Source organism: Pelobates fuscus, chromosome 12, assembly GCF_036172605.1.
Source record: "Pelobates fuscus isolate aPelFus1 chromosome 12, aPelFus1.pri, whole genome shotgun sequence".
Classification (NCBI taxonomy): Eukaryota; Metazoa; Chordata; class Amphibia; order Anura; family Pelobatidae; genus Pelobates; species Pelobates fuscus.
The window spans coordinates 65,549,065-65,567,717 of record NC_086328.1 but is presented as its reverse complement, the minus strand read 5'-3'; the positions used below and the strand labels follow the sequence as shown (position 1 = coordinate 65,567,717).

Sequence of the window (18,653 nt, the reverse complement as noted above, 5' to 3'; positions counted from 1 at the left end):
ATTTATAGCTAGTTCTTCTTGGTCAGTTTCCTAGTTTCAGATACTGGATTCTTTCAGACTGAAAATATGGTCTTTGCAATCTCACATGAATCTGTAAGGCAGCTTAATACTGGCCAACTGCATGCAGCAAATTCCCTGCCTGTTTAGTAACTTAGATAATTGTGTTTTGGTCACCTTCTTTAGACATGGCTTCCAAAATGCTGTTACATGCCAGAGTGAGGTCTGAGATGCTCTGCCATTCATCATCAATAGATGCCTGACCCGTGGACAGCGCTGAAAGGAAGACAGATGACACCATACATATGACTATAGACATCTGAGACAGAAAGGGTAGTTGGAGACAGATACAAAAATAAGATTCTGGCCTTGAATGAATAAAAAAAAGAAAATTATGACACTGGAGCTTCTCTACAAGTATTTTGGAAGAATATGGACATATGAGATACAGTACACAAAATGCAGGGTGAGAATAATAATTCCAATGAGACTGAGGATATTTGGAACTCAAAATTGGTGTAGTACATCATGTTTACAGTGGACATTGAAACAGAGACAAGCTATGATGAAACATAATGTTTTTAGGTTTGTTTAAAAGCAGCTGGGTTAGAGGTTCCAGCAGTGTTTTGGATAAGAGAATAAGTTATGAGAACTAAGTGTAGAGGGGAAAGTTAAATAAGTTAGTGTTAACAAACTCCCTTAAAGTTATAGTTAAAATCACTATAAGAAAAATCTTTACAACTGTATAACTGTCTCATTTACTTTATCATAAGAATTCCCAAATGTTGCTAAACTTTCACCCGAGTTCACTGTTTAGTAGTGGTTTGAACAGACAAAATATCCTGATATACTCTGATTCAGATTAAAATAAACCTGGGAGCAAAAGTAAATATAATAATATACCATAATGGAGAATATGAGAACAAACAACAACTCAATTATCTTGCCCATTGATGAGTCTCCACTCAGGTTTCAAGCTTGTTTAAATGGACCTTATAGTAACCAGAACCACTTCAGCTTAATGTAGTGGTTCAGGTGTCTATAGCCTGTGCCTGCAGTCTTTTCAATGTAAATGCTGGTTCCTTGTAACACCTCTAGTGACAGTCACTCAGATGGCCACTAGAGGTGCTTCCTATCAGTGTCTCCACACTGCATGATTTAACGCACCTCTGTGAGGAGATGCTGACTGGTGCAGCATGGCATTTTGCCGTGCATGTTCAATAGACTACCAATGCTTTGCTATGGGAAAACATTGGATTGGCTGAGATCAATCATAAAGATTTCAGATGCGGCATAGGAGAAAAGGTGAGTAAAATCACATTTTAAAAGCATGGCAAGTGGAGCCATACCAGGACTATAGTGTCAGGAATACAACCCTTTAAGTTCACTTATTTACACAAAGAACAGCGAGAAAGAGATGCAATGTCTGGATAATCTTTATACACTAAACAAAACAAACAGGTGGCAAAGGAGTTCCACAGACAACAAATCAAAGAGCGTATTTTATCTTCCTTGTGGGATTATAGCGTAAACATATTGTCACGGTTCTCCCCGTGCCATCCAGGCTAGGCATGGCCACCCCAGAGGGGAATTGATCCTGGGTATCCTAAGCCTGCTCTCCTGTCTCAGAGTCACTCAGATTGCTTTCATCCAAAAACAGAGGCTAGGTCCAAAATGCTGGCAAGTTCCTGCATGCACAACTTGGGCTGAAATCTATCCTCCGGGGAGATGCTGCACATGCATGGACTGCATTCTGAGTCAATTCAGTGAATTATAAGTTTACAGAGCAGTACCACTAATCCTAAGTCATTTCAAGGTAATGCAGCAATCGGTAATGAAAATATACTTTTTTAAATCTATAATGAAACTTAAATTTATTTTTGTTCACTGTGGGTGTTTATAGATGGATACATTTATATATATATATATATATATATATATATATATATATATATATATATATATATATATAAAATTTATTATATATACACATGTGGTTTGGAACATGCCAGTAGGGTGTAACACATCTTTGTTTTCCACAAATAGGCAGTGTTTCAGCTGCCAAAATTTTGGTAAGCTCGTCATTTCCATTTTCAAAACCTGTCACAGAACCTATCAACTAGTGAGCACAGTTTGGTCTGTGAGGCTTTTAAATTTTGTCAGCATTAAGAAGTTATATAAGTATTGTTGACACTGAGTGTTGTGGTAATAGTAGGGCAGTGGTTATGGTGTAGAGAGCTTGTCACCGTCTCACAAATGTAAACACTGTACTTTCTCTGAAAAGGCAATGCTTACATTTGTCTGTAAGGATATCTTGGTTACTCAGCCACTAGAGGCTATGACCATGCAATCATTGGAAGACTGACATTCTGTGTCTTCAGTCTAAACACTCACCATAAAGACGCATTGGATTGGCTTAGTTCATCAAGAATAAGCAGCAGCTGTGTTGAGAATGTCACATCATGGGATTAAAGGCGAGAAAAATATTTTACTCTTACAGGGTGGCCTGTCTAAGTAGGCAATAAACTAATAGGCAGGATTAAACTCTAACAATAAAGTGCTCCTTTAAGTAGTAAACCTTACATTTCTTTTATATCTTTGCAATATCAAGATTTTTAAGAAAGCAAATCTGACTTAAATCTATTATATCAAGGCTAGCATATATTGTTTAAGAAAAGCACAATATTTTTCTATTATAATACTGTTGCTTTTTCTATACATGAGAAGACATCTGCTTTTTGGAACACATATTATTTTCAAATAATCCTTTCACAACACCATTACGACACACAATGGCATCTAGGGTGTGTTGTGTTTTTTATTTTTTTATTTCATTCCCTTGCTACATTTCCTATTAAAATCATGTCTTTGCTACAAAGATCGATTGCAGAAATTGGTTGTGGTGAGGCCACACAATAAACAATGCAGAAGTTGATGCAAATTTAAAAAAAATATTGTTATGCATCACACCCAAATCTTTTTGTCTCCAACCTTCTCTGCAGAAGAAGTGCAGTGATGGAGACACACATGGAATATGATAGGGTTTCATATTCTCTTTGCGTTTCTGACACTGCTCTGTTTCTGCTTCCGGACAAAGCTCACTGAGGATTCTCCACTAATTGCAGACACAATAAACACATACACGGGGTCATTCACTAGACTCTCTGAATTCTGCCATTCAGACTAAAAAATTAGGATATTGTTCTTGCAATTTAACAATGTCTGGATTTTGCAATTGAGGCCCTGAATTTCTGGAAATTTGGTCCAGACTGAATTTCAGGGACGGCTGATATCCTGACCAAATGCTTCAAATCCCGGCCTGCACGGGTTTTCCTGCTGTGTGCATTGGTTGGGGATTGTGGATGCTCTGGTGGTTGCAGTTGCTAATCTGCTATGGCCCTGTGTGCAAAACTTTGTCTATTCCATTGGAAACCGTACGCCTATCTGTACTTATCTGCATGTCGAGCTGGAAATTCTGTGACAGTTGTGGAAACATGATTTCTGTGTCCAGGGTGGACTTTCCAAGGTGATATGCAGGTGAGGCATAACAATCATTTTTAATTTCTCCATATACACAATACAGCTGGTTGTGTACTATTATTCTATCTGAAAGCTGTACATCTCTCTGCAAGTTATTGAGGTAACCTGTGTGTTCTCTTTGCTGTTATACAGTAATAAGCCCCTCCTTTATATTAAATGCATAACAATGATATAAATATTTAAGCCATAGACAAAGGCGTGTCAGCACTTGGAAAGACCACCCTTTCCAACAAATAAAATTCCCATCTCTGGCACCAGCTACTAAAAGTGTTTTCTACACCTTGCATTTCCTGTAGCGAACAAGTCAGTATCAAAGGTTTTGTTAAAAAAAGTTAGATGAAAAAATTTCACTTCTGCTACCATAACACACTTACTATTTTTCATGTTCAGTGGTTACATACTAAAGACTCGAGTAGACATGTTTCATTGCACTATACCACAAAAAAGTATCAGGAACTGAATGAGTCATATGATCAGTTATATACCAGTGTATCAGATGACAGTGAGAAAGCAAGGGGAGTCAAAACACTCAATCAATATCATTTCATCTCTTGATGCTATATGGAGCTACTTGCAATACCTTCTGTAGTATTCACTAAAGTGAGAATTTCAAATGTGTGGTCAAATTAGCTGAACTGGAAAAAGTCTTTAAGTCACTTATGTTTTTAGTTCGGCCTTAAATCTGAAATACACTTAGAATTTTCACTTTAGTAAATAATCCTGATTGAGTATTATTAAGGGCAAAACGGAGAGACTGGAATAGGACAGAGATTTAAAAAAAAAAAAAAAAACACATACTGTTCTGGATGGGTTCCTGAAAAGAGGACATAGTTGACAGATTTTCTTCCTGAATTAAGTCATCTGATTCAAATATGTCATCTTCATGGGGGCAAGCAGTGTCATCCATATTCTAAGAGACAAAAGCAGAGGCAGCGTGTACAGAATAAGTCTAATAATACGGTGTCTAGAGTCAATACACAGTAATATGAGATTCTGTTAAAGCAGCAAAGTGAACATGTAATGCTGCTGGATATTATGCATTTTTAATAAGCATCTTATAAAAAAAAACAAAAAACAGTTGAGAGGTTTACAGGGAAGTCAGTAATCAATTAATATAGTGTAGAAAAGAGTTTAAAGGAACACGCCAATTGCATAACCACTACACCATGTTGTCGTGATTATGGTGCCAGGAGTGCTCAGGTTCCTTTTCAGAGTAACTAACAACTTTCTGCAGAGCAGGATTTATCTGATTTGCTGAGAGAACTTAGCTGATGCGCCAATGAGATGGCCCTGCAGTGCAGGCATAAACTGGATCCACGGGAAACTGACCAGTGGTCCCCGGGTACGTTGTTAAACCATCTCAAAACGGTTTGACTATTTACCTCCGTAAGGGCGCCAAGGCACTCCTGGCACCATAAGCACTACAGTGCGCTGTTGTGGTTGGGGTGCTTGGAGTTTTCCTTTAAGTAAGAAATAGTCTAGGAATCTAATGGAACATCTCTCCTGTCGACCATGAAAATAAAATATCATTCTAATAGCACACTAAATAAGAATCAATATACAGTGAAATGATTAGTGTAAATATATAATATATATATATATTACACATTTGTATTGTTACAGTTGCTCACATCTAATAGCAAATTAAAAGCTCCATCTGATAACATAGATTAAAGAGACAGTAGTTATATCTCTAGTTGGATTTTGATTGTCTCCAAACACTAACAAGCAATCAGATGACATCATAGAATTGAAATGTGTAATGTCTCTGAGCCTTGAAATTACTTTAGTTAATTTGGCAAAAAAAAGGCAAACAGGCTGATTGTTACTTTTACGTACCTATTTAAATATCTCTTAATTGTTCAACTTGAAGTACCATGCAAGGCCTTGCTAAAGACAAATTTAAGGACGTTACATTCTACAGGACTCTAATGCATGTGTTAAATGATCAACCCTATACAAATGTGTTTTCAAAAGAAACAAAGAATTATCTACATATCTCACCATTTCTTCTCCTGCAGGGTCTGGCTGAGGAATAATATCAGGAGGAGCCAGATCATTTTCATACCTGAGAAAATATGAGCATTAACACAGAAGATTGTAAACAGTAATAATAAAAATCAAAGGAATTGAATTGTGGAAGTAAAATAAGAAAATTCACTATTGCATTATCATTGGGTATTATTGGTGGATTCAAAGCTAGGTAAAGAATGCTATGCAAGAAGAATGAAATATGGGGGTAGATGAATTGCATTATATGGATCCAGGGAGTAGTAAATTAGACACGAGAAAGAAGGTGTGTGTGTGAATCGAAAAGCAAAATCTATATTTCTGTAAATTTATTTAATATGCAGCGACTCAATCATTTTAAATGTATCAGCTGAACTGCAACTTCCTCTCCTGAAATCTTTCTAAATGCATACACACTTCAAACTTAAGTGTACTGCAATAAGTTAATACTAACATGGATATCTTTAAATATGCAGATGTATTAAAGGTACAAGCTATAGAACCTGCACATAAATTGAAGTGAAAAGAATAAACAAAACAAGACAAACTTTGTCTTCTAACAAGCCGTTCAGCAAACAAATGGGTGTGATCAAGAGTCATCTACTGCCTGCGGAACATTCTGGCAACATCTTTAGAGATCTTCGTATTTGCAATATTAAACAAAGGTATGAATAGAGCCCTATAGAGCAGCCTTACATCCATTGAAGAAAATATTGGAAAGATTATCTGATCTGCACTGAACAAAATTATAAACGCAACACTTTTGATCTAAGACTTTATTTTTTATTTTTTTTTTATGTACACAAGGCCTATTCCTGTCAAATTTTCACAAATCTGTGTTAGTGAGCACCTCTCCTTTGCTGAGATAATCCATCCACCTCACAGGTGTGGCATATCAAGACGCTGATTAGACAGCATGATTATTGCAAAGGTGTGTCTTAGGCTGGCCACAATAAACGGCCACTCTAAAATGTGCAGTTTTATCACACCGCACAATGATACAGATGTTGCAAGTTTTGAGGAAGTGTGCTGACATGCTGGCATGCTGACTGCAGGAATGTCCACCAGAGCAGTAGCCCATGAATTGAATGTTCATTTCTCTACCATAAGCCATCTCCAAAGGTGTTTCAGAGAATTTGGCAGTGCATCCAACCGCCCTCACAAACACAGACCACGTGTAACCACACCAGCCCAGGACTTCCACATCCAGCATCTCCACCTCCAAGACCAACCACCCTGACAGCTGCTGCTGCAACAATCGGTTTGCATAACCAAAGAATGTCTGCACAAACTGTCAGAAACCGTCTCAGGGAAGCTCATCTGCATGCTCATCATCCTCATCAGGGTCTCGACCTGTCTGCAGTTCGTCGTCGTAACCGACTTAAGTGTGCAAATGCTCACATTCGATGGCGTCTGGCACTTTGTAGAGGTGTTCTCTTCACATATGAATTACGGCTTTCACTGTACAGGGCAGATGACAGACAGCGTGTATGGCATCGTGTTGGTGCGCGGTTTGCTGATGTCAATGCTGATGGGGATCGAGGGGCCTATGATGGCGGTGGGGTTATGGTATGGGCAGGCATATGTTATCGACAAGGGACACAGGTGCATTGTATTGATGGCATTTTGAATGCACTGAGATACCGTGACAAGATCCCGAGGCCCACTATTGTGCCATTCATCCACGACCATCACCTCATGTTGCAGCATGATAATGCACGGCCCCATTTTGCAAATATGTGTACACAATTCCTAGAAGCTGAAAACTACCCAGTTCTTGTATGGCCAGCATACTCACCAGTCATGTCACCCATTGAGCATGTTTGGGATGCTCTGGATCGGCGTATACGACAGCGTGTTCCAGGTCCTGCCAATATCGAGCAACTTAGAACAGCCATTGAAGAGGAGTGGACCAACATTCCACAGGCCACAATCAACAACCTGATACACTCTATGCAAAGGAGACCTTTTGCACTGCGTGAGGCAAATGGTGGTCACACCAGATACTGACTGGTTTTCAGACCCCCCCCCCCCCACCCCCTCTCTTCCCCAACCCCTCTCCCAATACAGGAAAACTGCACATTTTAGAGTGGCCTTTTATTGTGGCCAGCCTAAGGCACATATTTGCAACAATCATGCTGTTTAAATAGCATCTTGATATGCCACACCTGTGAGGTGGATGGATTATCTCGGCAAAGTTGAAGTGCTCACTTACACAGATTTAGACAGAGTTGTGAACAATATTTGAGAGAAATAGGCCTTTGTGCACATAGAAAGTCTTAGATCTTTGCGTTCAGCTCATGAAAAATGGGGGCAAAAACAAGTGTTGCGTTTATAATTTTGTTCAGTGTATCTATCTAAAACAGGGGTAGTCAACCTTTTTAATACCTACCGCTCACTGTATCTTTGATGGTAAGAACAATTTCCTTTCGGCCCACCAGTGCCACAGTAACTAATTTTATAGTGTAAGTGCGTTACACAGCCCTTCCCTCCCTCTGCTGGAACTCCGTGCCAGCAGGCCAGTGAGGGAGATCTTTGATCTCCTCACCAGCCCGATAGGACTTTCAGCAAGGCTGGCTTTGCATGGGTCAGTAGGGAAGATGAAAGGATCTCCCCTCCTGACCTTGGTCCACGGCCATGAGGCTGTTTTTTGCAGGACCCACCACTGCCCATTTGAAATCCCAATGCGCCCACTAGTGGACAGTAGAAACCAGGTTGACTACCCATGATCTAAATGTTGGTTGGGAGAATGCTTAAACCTTTGCTACCAAAGAATGGTGTATGGGAATCCACAAATGTATAGAATTACTTCACTGTTTTTATTTAAATCTGCAGGAATCTCTTATCATCCCAGCAATGGTCACACTTCTATATAGCATGTGCAGAATAGGGATACATCAATGTTAATACAATCATCTGTTTCATGATTAATTTGGAAAAATTCTAAAATGAAACTGTTGTACTTCTCCAATTTGTTTAGCTTATGTCATTGTTACTGTAACTGTTGTTTTGTGTTTGAGAAAATGCAGATCTACTCATTGAAGAGCGTATTGATAAGGAATACAAATAACTGATTTAAAGAGACAAGGAAGTAGCCGTGTATATTTAGTTAAAAACATGTCTCTCGTGGCTGTCGAACAGAGGGCCATTATTCTTACTTTCTCCTTAAATGACCTCCCGTTTAACATCAGCAGAAACAGTAGACTACACTAAACATGGATAGTGCTTCTCTGAATTCAATACTTCTCTATAAGAAGCATCCGACTGGACAAAAGTATCAGAACTGATAATTTCATTGGAAGAGGATCAGCTGCTGCGAGGAGTGTGCATCAGCACTGGATTACACGTAAGTTTTATAGGTCTTGCTTTACACCAGCAAAAGGGCTTATTTTCAGTTTCTGCATCTGCAACTCCATTTAGTAAATAGCAAATGGTGTTGCGTTTCATAAAAAACACTTGTACTCGGGTCTGAACCTGTTACTAATCTGCATCTCCGCACAATTACACCTCTTAGTGTCCAAAAACATATGTTTTATATGTAATCTGGTATCTCAAATGAGTTTTATCTCACTTATGACACTCTTACAGAGTTATTCACTTAAGTGGGAACAGTCAGGAGTTCAACGTGAATTAAAGGGTCAAAGCCAAAGTAGCTAAACTAGTACCATACAGGATTTCAATTGTAAGGTCAAGACAGCCAACATGAATTGATTTGGAGATTTTTTTCTAAATCTTCCATGGTGGACTGAATTGTGAAATTCACTTTAATTCTTGGCAATTTTCACTTTAGTAAATAACACTGCTTAAAGGGACACTATAGGCACCCAAACCATTGCATATGTGTGGAGTGTCCATGCCCCCTTAGCCCTATAATGTAAAACATTGCAGTTTTAGAGAAATTGCATTGTTTAACTTGCAGTAGGAAGACTGCCTCTAGTGGCTATCTACCAAATAGCCACTAGAGGCGCTTCCTAAAGTTTCACAGAGTTTGACTCTGAATATACACTGGGCTTCCTTATACTCTGTATTAGGACATGTAGTGTCAAGGAAAACCCCACAGGAAAACTGAGACCATGCTTTCCTACGGGAAAATCCTAATGCGCTTGCGGCACATGTGCATTAGGTTCCCCATCAGTTGGCGTTGTTGGAGGTGTAAGTGGATAAAGGGTTATTTAACCCTTTACAATGCCGGGGAGGGGGGGCACAGGGCTGAGGAACACATTAGTAATACATCTTTATATTGCTAACACTAAAATGTTCATTTTAAATCTAGATCTTGCTCAATCACTCTCAAATCTTGGACATAATTACTCTCCAGATGTATTGAAAGCATGAAAACAAGCTCATTGCCAAAAAGGCACTTACAGTCAGATGGGCGTTGGCCCATCACCTGGACCAAGCTTCATTAACTTTGCAGTTTTAAATCCATTGCATTCTCACAGAGCCATGGGACAACTCAACACTCAACTTCATGATTCACTCCATCTTTGCTAGAATGTCTGGACGCCAGAATGGGACACCTCGCCTTACTTTGATCAGATTAGCAGACTCCATGTGCCACTATCTCTCTGCCCCTCTCTCATTTCTATATATAATTGTTGGGCGGCGGTGAATTATACGTTTAACCCCTTAAGGACCAAACTTCTGGAATAAAAGGGAATCATGACATGTCACACATGTCATGTGTCCTTAAGGGGTTAAACATGTGTTCTTATGCTATTATGATATATCCAGTTGTACAATCAGTTTGTTGACCGATTCATTATTCTATTTTCTTTCCTCGACTGATTATTAGCACATATGTGAATCAACTAAAATTAGGATCCAATCTAAGTCTTGCAGACAGTTTTTTCTGTTTGTTTTTTACTAGATGTAAAGTGTCTCTTTCCCGTAGACAATTTTAAAATTGTGAAATAGTAGCCTTTTTCACTTGGTATATTTGCAATGAAAGGAAATGGCACGTTAGTGCAAGTGTTCCCAGTGGGTGGGAACTAGAGTGTGTCTGCAGACCCAGGAGGGCATAACCCTTGTATGTGTACAAAATAGAGAAAAAGTGAACCCAAGCTGTGGGGCAGCTTCAGGAGCACAGGAGTTGGGTGCTGCAGGGATGATTCTAACCAATATGGCAGATTTAAAAATTCAACTTTATTATGGGCACCATAACAACTGTATGGTCCCAGACAAATATATACATATAGAGAAAGGAAACTTAATATCCCACAACCACTATGAACCAAACGGGGAAAGCAAAAATGTATAAAAAGTTGTACCTATGAGATGGCTATAGAAACCTGTGGAGGCTAGCCCTGCTGTATACTGCTTGTGAGTGGAGAAAGACTGAGAATGTATACGCAGAGGCTAGGTAACAGGTATTGTACAGTGCAGACTAATGCTCTTAGTGGCAGCTGACCTCTACGACAGGGATAAGTGAGTGAAAACAGCTCTAGAATGACAGGAACAGGTTGAACCACACGGTTCAGACCAAATGATGGATTACTGTGAGTCAATAATAGAGTACACTCAATCCTGTCTATAAAGGAATCGAATGTTGCCTTGGAAAGAGGCTATACTCCGTACTGGGATTACTCAAAAGCATATGCACCGCTGGTGATGGCACAATCTATCAAACAGGGAGAGTGCCTAGCGGTGACAGACTGTGAGGAGGTGGAGGGGGTTGTAACTCGCTTAGTAACAAGGCTTCTAATCGGTGCCAATAGTTAAGGAGCCCCCCCAGACAGACAGTCTGGCTATAGAGCTTGCCGGTATAACAGCTGGACGGAGCAGGCTCTCCTATGTGTGGAGAGGAAACAATATGGGTAGGGAGACACAAATGTATCCACACTTGGAACGTAAAGACGCTACCATTGGGTGCAGTATAGCCTGTCTCCCAGTAACCCGCTTGCTGTCTTTGCTTTGTGTCAGCTGCTTGCCAGTGTAACAGCTGGACGAGACAGACTCTCCTAGACGGAGATAGCCCGATGTGTGTAGGGAGACACAGATGTGTCCACACTCTTAAACGTAAGTATGCTACAGGTAAGTGTAGTAACGCCGTCTCCACACTAACCCACTGGTTGTCTTTGCTTGATGTCAACAGCTGGAGAAGCCTCTCTCCTACTAGTGGAGAGGAGCTAAAGTAATTCACCTGTAAGGAGTAAAAAAAGATTCTGCACTGAAGTGAATAGAGTAGCTAAAGAGCTACTTGCTAGCTCAGTAGGTGCTAAAGTTGTTTCCCCTGGTGATCACATCAAATCGTGTAGTTTAAAATAAAGAAATTGGCGACCTAACGTCCGTTTCGGCGCTGCTACAGCGCCTTTGTCAAAGGTGAGGTATGTACTGCTGCTTACAGCGTTTTAAAGCCGATCTAGGCGGCTTTTCCAGCCAATCAGGACGTTGGGCGTGTACTGCCTCCTGGTGTCCGACTGTGATTGGCTGTATACGCTGTCACTCCTCGTTTAGTCCGCCCACTTGTTGTGAGCGGGGGGGGGGGGGGGGGGGGGGAAGTACTGTCACACTGTCCATCCGTGTTGGCAGAATGCATACTGTAAATGGTCGGTCCAGATTGGTTATCGTCGGATCCTGACGGATCCTGAGCCATGGTCATTGAGGAGGCTGTAAGAGCAGCTATAAGTGCCTGGCTTGGGACCACCGAAGGAGGGGGTGTAGTGATGCCCATGGGTATATCCTTCGGGCGTACTCTGATGTCAGGGAAGATAAGTGGTCCCTGGGGTGGAGGGATGCCCAATGAATATCTAGTGATTGACTTATTTACAGTCTCTGCCGTGGTTGGAAAGATTCAGTGTGACAGAAAGGGAGCTGCAAGTACATGATGGAATGCTCTATTAGTACGAAAAGCATGAAATAATTATTTAGGAGGGCCAATGGTGTGAATCGAAAAATACTACATATCTATATACATATATACACGAGGTGCTAGGGAATCAGGAGTCAATGAACGGGGTGAAGGTGAAACCTTCATTTAGGCCTTTAGGTGATAATGTGTCCAGTTTGTAGATCCAATAGCACTCCCTCCTTCTGAGGGTCATATCTAGGTCCCCACCTCTTTTACCCAGTTGGATTCTCTCGATGCCAGCGAACTTAATGCATTTGGGAGTATCCATGTGATGCATTCTGATATGTCTAGCTACTGGTGTGTCTTTGCTGGAGGTAACGGAGTGGACATGCTCCATAATACGTCTTTTGAATGGGCGTATGGTTTTGCCCACGTATTTTAAGCCACATTTGCACGTCAATAAGTATACTATCCCGGAGGTGTTGCAATTAAAAAATTGTTTTATGGGGATAGCGATAGTATTGGTCGAGTCCATGATAGTTTTGGACCCCTTGGCTATGTGTAAGCATGCAACACATTTGCCGCACTGGTATGTGCCATGTATATTGAGCCAGGTAGTGTTTTTCTTTTTCTTAGGTGCGGTGAAGTGACTGGGTACCAGTATCTCCTTCATATTCCTGCCTCTCCTGGCTGTGACCGATACTTTGCTGGAAATAACGTCCTTCAAATGCGGGTCCTGAGTTAACAGGGGCCAGAAGCGGCCCATGACCTTTTTGACTTCGTTCCAACCGGCGTCGTAGCTTGCTATGCATCTGATAAGTTTCTGAGGGTCCTGGTCAGGCTTGTCTGCTAATAGGTCATCACGTGTACTGCTCAGAGCCCTCTGATAGGCATGTTTGAGACATCTATTGGGATATCCTTTTTGTTTGAATCTGTGTCTCAGTTCAGTAGCTTTAAGTTTGAAATCCTCAATGGATGAACAGTTTCTCCTGAGTCTAAGGTACTGGCCCACTGGGATCCCCCTCTTAAGGGGTATAGGCTGTTATACCGGCAAGCTCTATAGCCAGACTGTCTGTCTGGGGGGGCTCCTTAACTATTGGCACCGATTAGAAGCCTTGTTACTAAGCGAGTTACAACCCCCTCCACCTCCTCACAGTCTGTCACCGCTAGGCACTCTCCCTGTTTGATAGATTGTGCCATCACCAGCGGTGCATATGCTTTTGAGTAATCCCAGTACGGAGTATAGCCTCTTTCCAAGGCAACATTCGATTCCTTTATAGACAGGATTGAGTGTACTCTATTATTGACTCACAGTAATCCATCATTTGGTCTGAACCGTGTGGTTCAACCTGTTCCTGTCATTCTAGAGCTGTTTTCACTCACTTATCCCTGTCGTAGAGGTCAGCTGCCACTAAGAGCATTAGTCTGCACTGTACAATACCTGTTACCTAGCCTCTGCGTATACATTCTCAGTCTTTCTCCACTCACAAGCAGTATACAGCAGGGCTAGCCTCCACAGGTTTCTATAGCCATCTCATAGGTACAACTTTTTATACATTTTTGCTTTCCCCGTTTGGTTCATAGTGGTTGTGGGATATTAAGTTTCCTTTCTCTATATGTATATATTTGTCTGGGACCATACAGTTGTTATGGTGCCCATAATAAAGTTGAATTTTTAAATCTGCCATATTGGTTAGAATCATCCCTGCAGCACCCAACTCCTGTGCTCCTGAAGCTGCCCCACAGCTTGGGTTCACTTTTTCCATATTTGCAATGAATACTATCACTTTCCTAATAAAAAAAAGTACACTGTAATTCATATAAAAACATATTGGGGCATTCCCTTGTTCAACACTGGCATGCAATTTACTACCTCTTATGCAATGGGCATAAACACTGTATTAACAAAACAGAGAAATAAATGCTCTGATTAGGAATCAAAGAAAAATATTTTAAATATATTATTTTCCATCAGACATTTCATGCCCTCCACAGGAAGATTTCCATATTAGTGTTATAAGGCAGAAGCAACCAAGTAAATACAGAAATACTAGCATAAATGTTATATGTGCACTGAAGCCCTTGTGTCACCACTCATCATCCATAGAGGGTGAAGAACTGCCATGTTATTGGCATCTGCAGACTCCAACACAATATAGTCAAACCTAAATTAAATTGTCAAATAAGTATTAATTACGTTTTAGTATTTGTTTAAATAACTGAGTTATTTGTCCTTTCACTTCCCCTTAGAGGTCATTTTCTCTCCTCTATATTTTATGCTCAATTGTTTAGTTCCCCCTCCTTTGACATTGTGCTCAGTCTCTCTTCTTCCCATATTACATTTGTGCGCTGCACGGCTCTTTGTCCTATATCTTGCCTGCTGGTCCTGTTGTCCTGCTAAGTGCTTGCCTCCCCTACATTTTTTTTTGTTGCTTATGCTTCTAAAATAGACCAACTAAGGTGTAACTAGGCAGGGTGGGCAAAATACAGGGGCAATATTTCAAAGCAGATGCCTATGCACTCAGTGTTTTTTTTGTAAATATAGTATAAAGCTCTAACCAATAAAGTCTGCTCACGAAAACTGCTAACTATTTAAGTATTTTTTATTCCCTGTCTTTCATGCCAAGATGCATGTAATAGTCATGGCATTAGCAGGGACAGTGTGCCCTGGAGGCCCAACCAAGTTGCCACAAATATGTACCAAAACATATGCACAGAATATGGGCTTGACCTGCCAGATAGGAAGTGCCACAAATGGGAGCTGAAAATGGAAGGGATAATATGTGGGACCACACAGACAAGTGAATACTGGCCAATCTACCATACATTTTTGGGGTTGATAAGTAATGGAAGACTGCAATGGTGGTGGATGTGGCAATACCCAGTGACCACAACAGCAAGAAGAAGGAACATACGAGGTGGACAAATACCAAGGGCTGAAAGAGGAGCTAGAAAGAATGTGGAAAGTGAAGGCCATAGTTGTCCCAGTGGTGACAGGAGCCCTCAGGGAGAGTGGCTTGTGGCAGATTCCAGGTGGGACACTTAAAGAATCTGTCCAGAATTTTTTTTTATTTAGGTATGGGAGTCCAAGGGTTTTGTACACTATTTTAGTTGTTTCCAGAATTGCACTCTTCTGTCTTCTGGACAGAGATTTTAAATGTCCTTCCTGGAATCTGTTGAAACCGTAATACATACACACATGCACGCGTGCACACTTACTGGTGCAGCAATACGATCAATCTCAGAAACATGACTTTTTCTTAATGCTGCCATTGTTGCAGGCAGGTATATTCTCACTAACACATACTCAAGCACCATCTCCATAACCTTTACCCTTTTTGATGCAACGTGTGACAATTAACAACAAAATATCACCAAATTCACAGCAAACATCAGCTATTTCAGGACTCCTATCATTCTCAGGTTTAGTTTTATTCACTGTGTATTTCTAAAGTAGAGTTATCATTTTGGACTCTCCTTTCTGCATCTTTTGTCTAATGTCAAAACAATACTGGTTGCCTTATGACTCAAATCCCTGTCATCAGCAATAAACATCTCAATTATTGGCTGATACTGTAGCAGAATTATCCTTCCCTTCGTAAAGCAGCACTGTCACCATCTGGGGACTTTCCATAATTCGCAAAGACCCCTGACAGTGACATCGCCGCAGGTAGTCCGGTAGCCAGTGGGGGGTGGGGGCAGGGAAAGGTGAGATTTACTTACCTTAACCTGTCCCTTGCGGGCGCCTCCATCTCCTTTTGGACTGTCCTCTTCTGCTCTTGGCGCTTCAGCGCCAGGAGCCAACGTCACTGCTGTACTCTTGAGCATGCAGAAGAGATACCGCAATTACAGATAGATTTTGACCTTATCAGTGAGCTCCAGCTGATACCTCTCTTTGGTCTCAGCAAGGGTTTATGTGTAAATTACCCTTTTGCTTTAGGGAGACTATAATCATATGCATATATGCTAAAATTGAGTTCACGAGAACAAAGCGAACAAACAAAAACTGCCTGCAAAAGCTGGCCTTTCAGTAACTCTTCACTCGGTTCTTATCTACGTTTTAGCTCACTTGTTCCATTACAGAGAGAACCTATACAATTTGCCTATAAGATTGATTCCACCCATAAGGGCATTGTAGAACTCACATGCTAAAATAATTGTCTGGGGTTGCTTTGTTATTGTTTGAGTTGCACATAAGCTTGTCTTGAGGCGTAATTTTCATAACTTTTTAAATGACACTCAGTTCACCTTAAACTTGGCTTTATTTTATAGGAGGGACTTTATTCTTGCAAGTTCACTTTTAATACTAAGACACGACTTAGATATGGTTTGGCTTTATATTAAGATTAGTCTTGCTTCAACTGTTGCTAATGGTATTGGTTTGGCTTTCACAGTCATTTGCAATAGTGGCCCAATCAAATGTTGAAATAATATCATGACAGTAAGTTAGTAAGACACATACAATAATCAGAAATGGCATGCCGCAAAACAAATGCCAGATAACATGCATGAATTTTGGCAAACTAAATTAGAAAACAACATTTAGGGAAAAATAACTATTTTGGTCTCTTTTGCAAATGGGATTTGTTTAGCTAACTTTTACTGAATAACTAAGTCTGAGTTCCTAAAATTCACATCTGCATGTGATGTTTTCTAATACAGTCCTATTTCATGTGGTTCCCCCCTATTCTGAAGACAACAATTACAATTTACAACTAACAGAATACTTTCTTACCCTGTCTAAAACTGAATTTTATAAGTGTATCTAAAACAGAATGATATATGAAAAACAACCATTTCATCATTAAGCAACATGAAGTGTGGACATCTCAACAGCTAGGTATGGTTTTACCTGAACTCTGTCCTCTCCTCTTGTACAGACAAAGTGCGGAGAAGGCTCTGAGTCTCAGATGGAGGCTCAGCTTTTCTATCCATTGTCTCCTCCTCATCTTCACCTCCTCGTGAGGTTTTCAGAACTCTTTTCTCCTGCAGTGATCTCACATACAATTCAGAATAGCACCTGTGGGGTAACAAGCAAGAGAGCATTTAAGCTACTCTCTTAACTTCCCTACAAGCCAACTGCCTGTTACATGTTCTCTAACCTTACCTGCGTGGCTTTCCTGACTCATCTGGTGGCAGAGTGGTGACTGTCACCTTCCTGGCACTTAGGAAGAGAGAACGCACATCATCAGGTGTAAGAGAGCAAAAGGGCTGACCACAGACTGCTACTAAGCGTGTTCCAGGGCTGAGTCCCACCGTTTCTGCCATGCTGAATCTCTCCACTTCTGTAACAAAGCCACCAGAATCTGCAATAAATCCAAGCTGTCCGAGACCATTCCTCAGAAGCGAAATCTCTCGTGTCTCACAGCCACCAGAAACTACCTAAAATAGAATGGTAAGATAAAGGATTGGAATTTAATTACAAATGTAAGAGTTTATCATTTAATCTTCTACCATACACATGTTCAATTCCAAAGAGCTGTAAGAAACAAGTACCACTGGAAAGTAACTTGTAACATGGTTTGATGCCTCTATTTACAAGTTGTTAAATGTAAGTCAGTGATTCTCAACTTTCTTTGACAGGACCCAAATGCATACATGGCAGCAGTTTGACAGCCTATTCTTCAGTTTTAACAGACCTTTGTAATCCCTTTTACAACTGTTAATACTGTTATGTGATATAAAATAGAGATCCAGACCCAAGGGTTAAAAACCATAGGTGTAAGTGATAACACATGTAAAGCTTATGTAAAACATTCTACTAATCATTTACCATGAATAGAGCCTTTTTGTAGCTGATAAAACAGAGTATCTACATCTTATGATCTTTCAGAAGCTCACATGATACTGATGCTTCTCAGCCGGAGGAGTTAACATTAATCCCTCATTTGTATGTACACCTAGAATGTTGTGCATACGCATGTGTGTTTAAATAGATATTATAATGGGATGACAGGAAATTTACATTTTATTCCAGGCTGTGCCTTGACTGTCTCACAATTGTTATCAATAATAACTGAAAAAAGAAACCGGCAATATTTAAAGCATAACAATAGTAGTTTTAACCCCTTTGGGATAGTGGATGTACCACCTCGACACTTACACTCTCTTAGCAATAGGGGTGTATTTCTTAATATCAAATGTCCCTTTACCTTGTTGATTGTGACATGTACTGGGGTATTGCTGGGTGGCTCAGGAATTTGTAAGCTCAGCAACACTGCATCTGAGTTTGTTCTGGTCACTGATACAAGCTGTCACAGTGTTTTACCGATGCCGCAGGGCTAAAGGCAACATCTGCCAAGTTGTACATGCCTGG

At 40.5% G+C, this 18,653-nt stretch overlaps 1 protein-coding gene across 2 annotated transcripts in view; it reads right to left on the bottom strand.

Annotated features, from left to right (window-relative positions):
* Nucleotides 1-18,653, bottom strand: part of SIPA1 (signal-induced proliferation-associated 1) — a 59,787-nt gene that overhangs the window by 1,803 nt on the left and 39,331 nt on the right. For both annotated transcript variants that reach the window (XM_063437806.1, XM_063437805.1), the window contains exons 8-12: nt 17,445-17,719; nt 17,190-17,357; nt 5,542-5,605; nt 4,336-4,447; nt 175-273 (exon numbers count right to left, since the gene is read on the bottom strand). In XM_063437806.1, the coding sequence (XP_063293876.1) occupies nt 175-273; nt 4,336-4,447; nt 5,542-5,605; nt 17,190-17,357; nt 17,445-17,719 (718 nt within the window). The remainder of the gene's footprint in view (nt 1-174; nt 274-4,335; nt 4,448-5,541; nt 5,606-17,189; nt 17,358-17,444; nt 17,720-18,653) is intronic.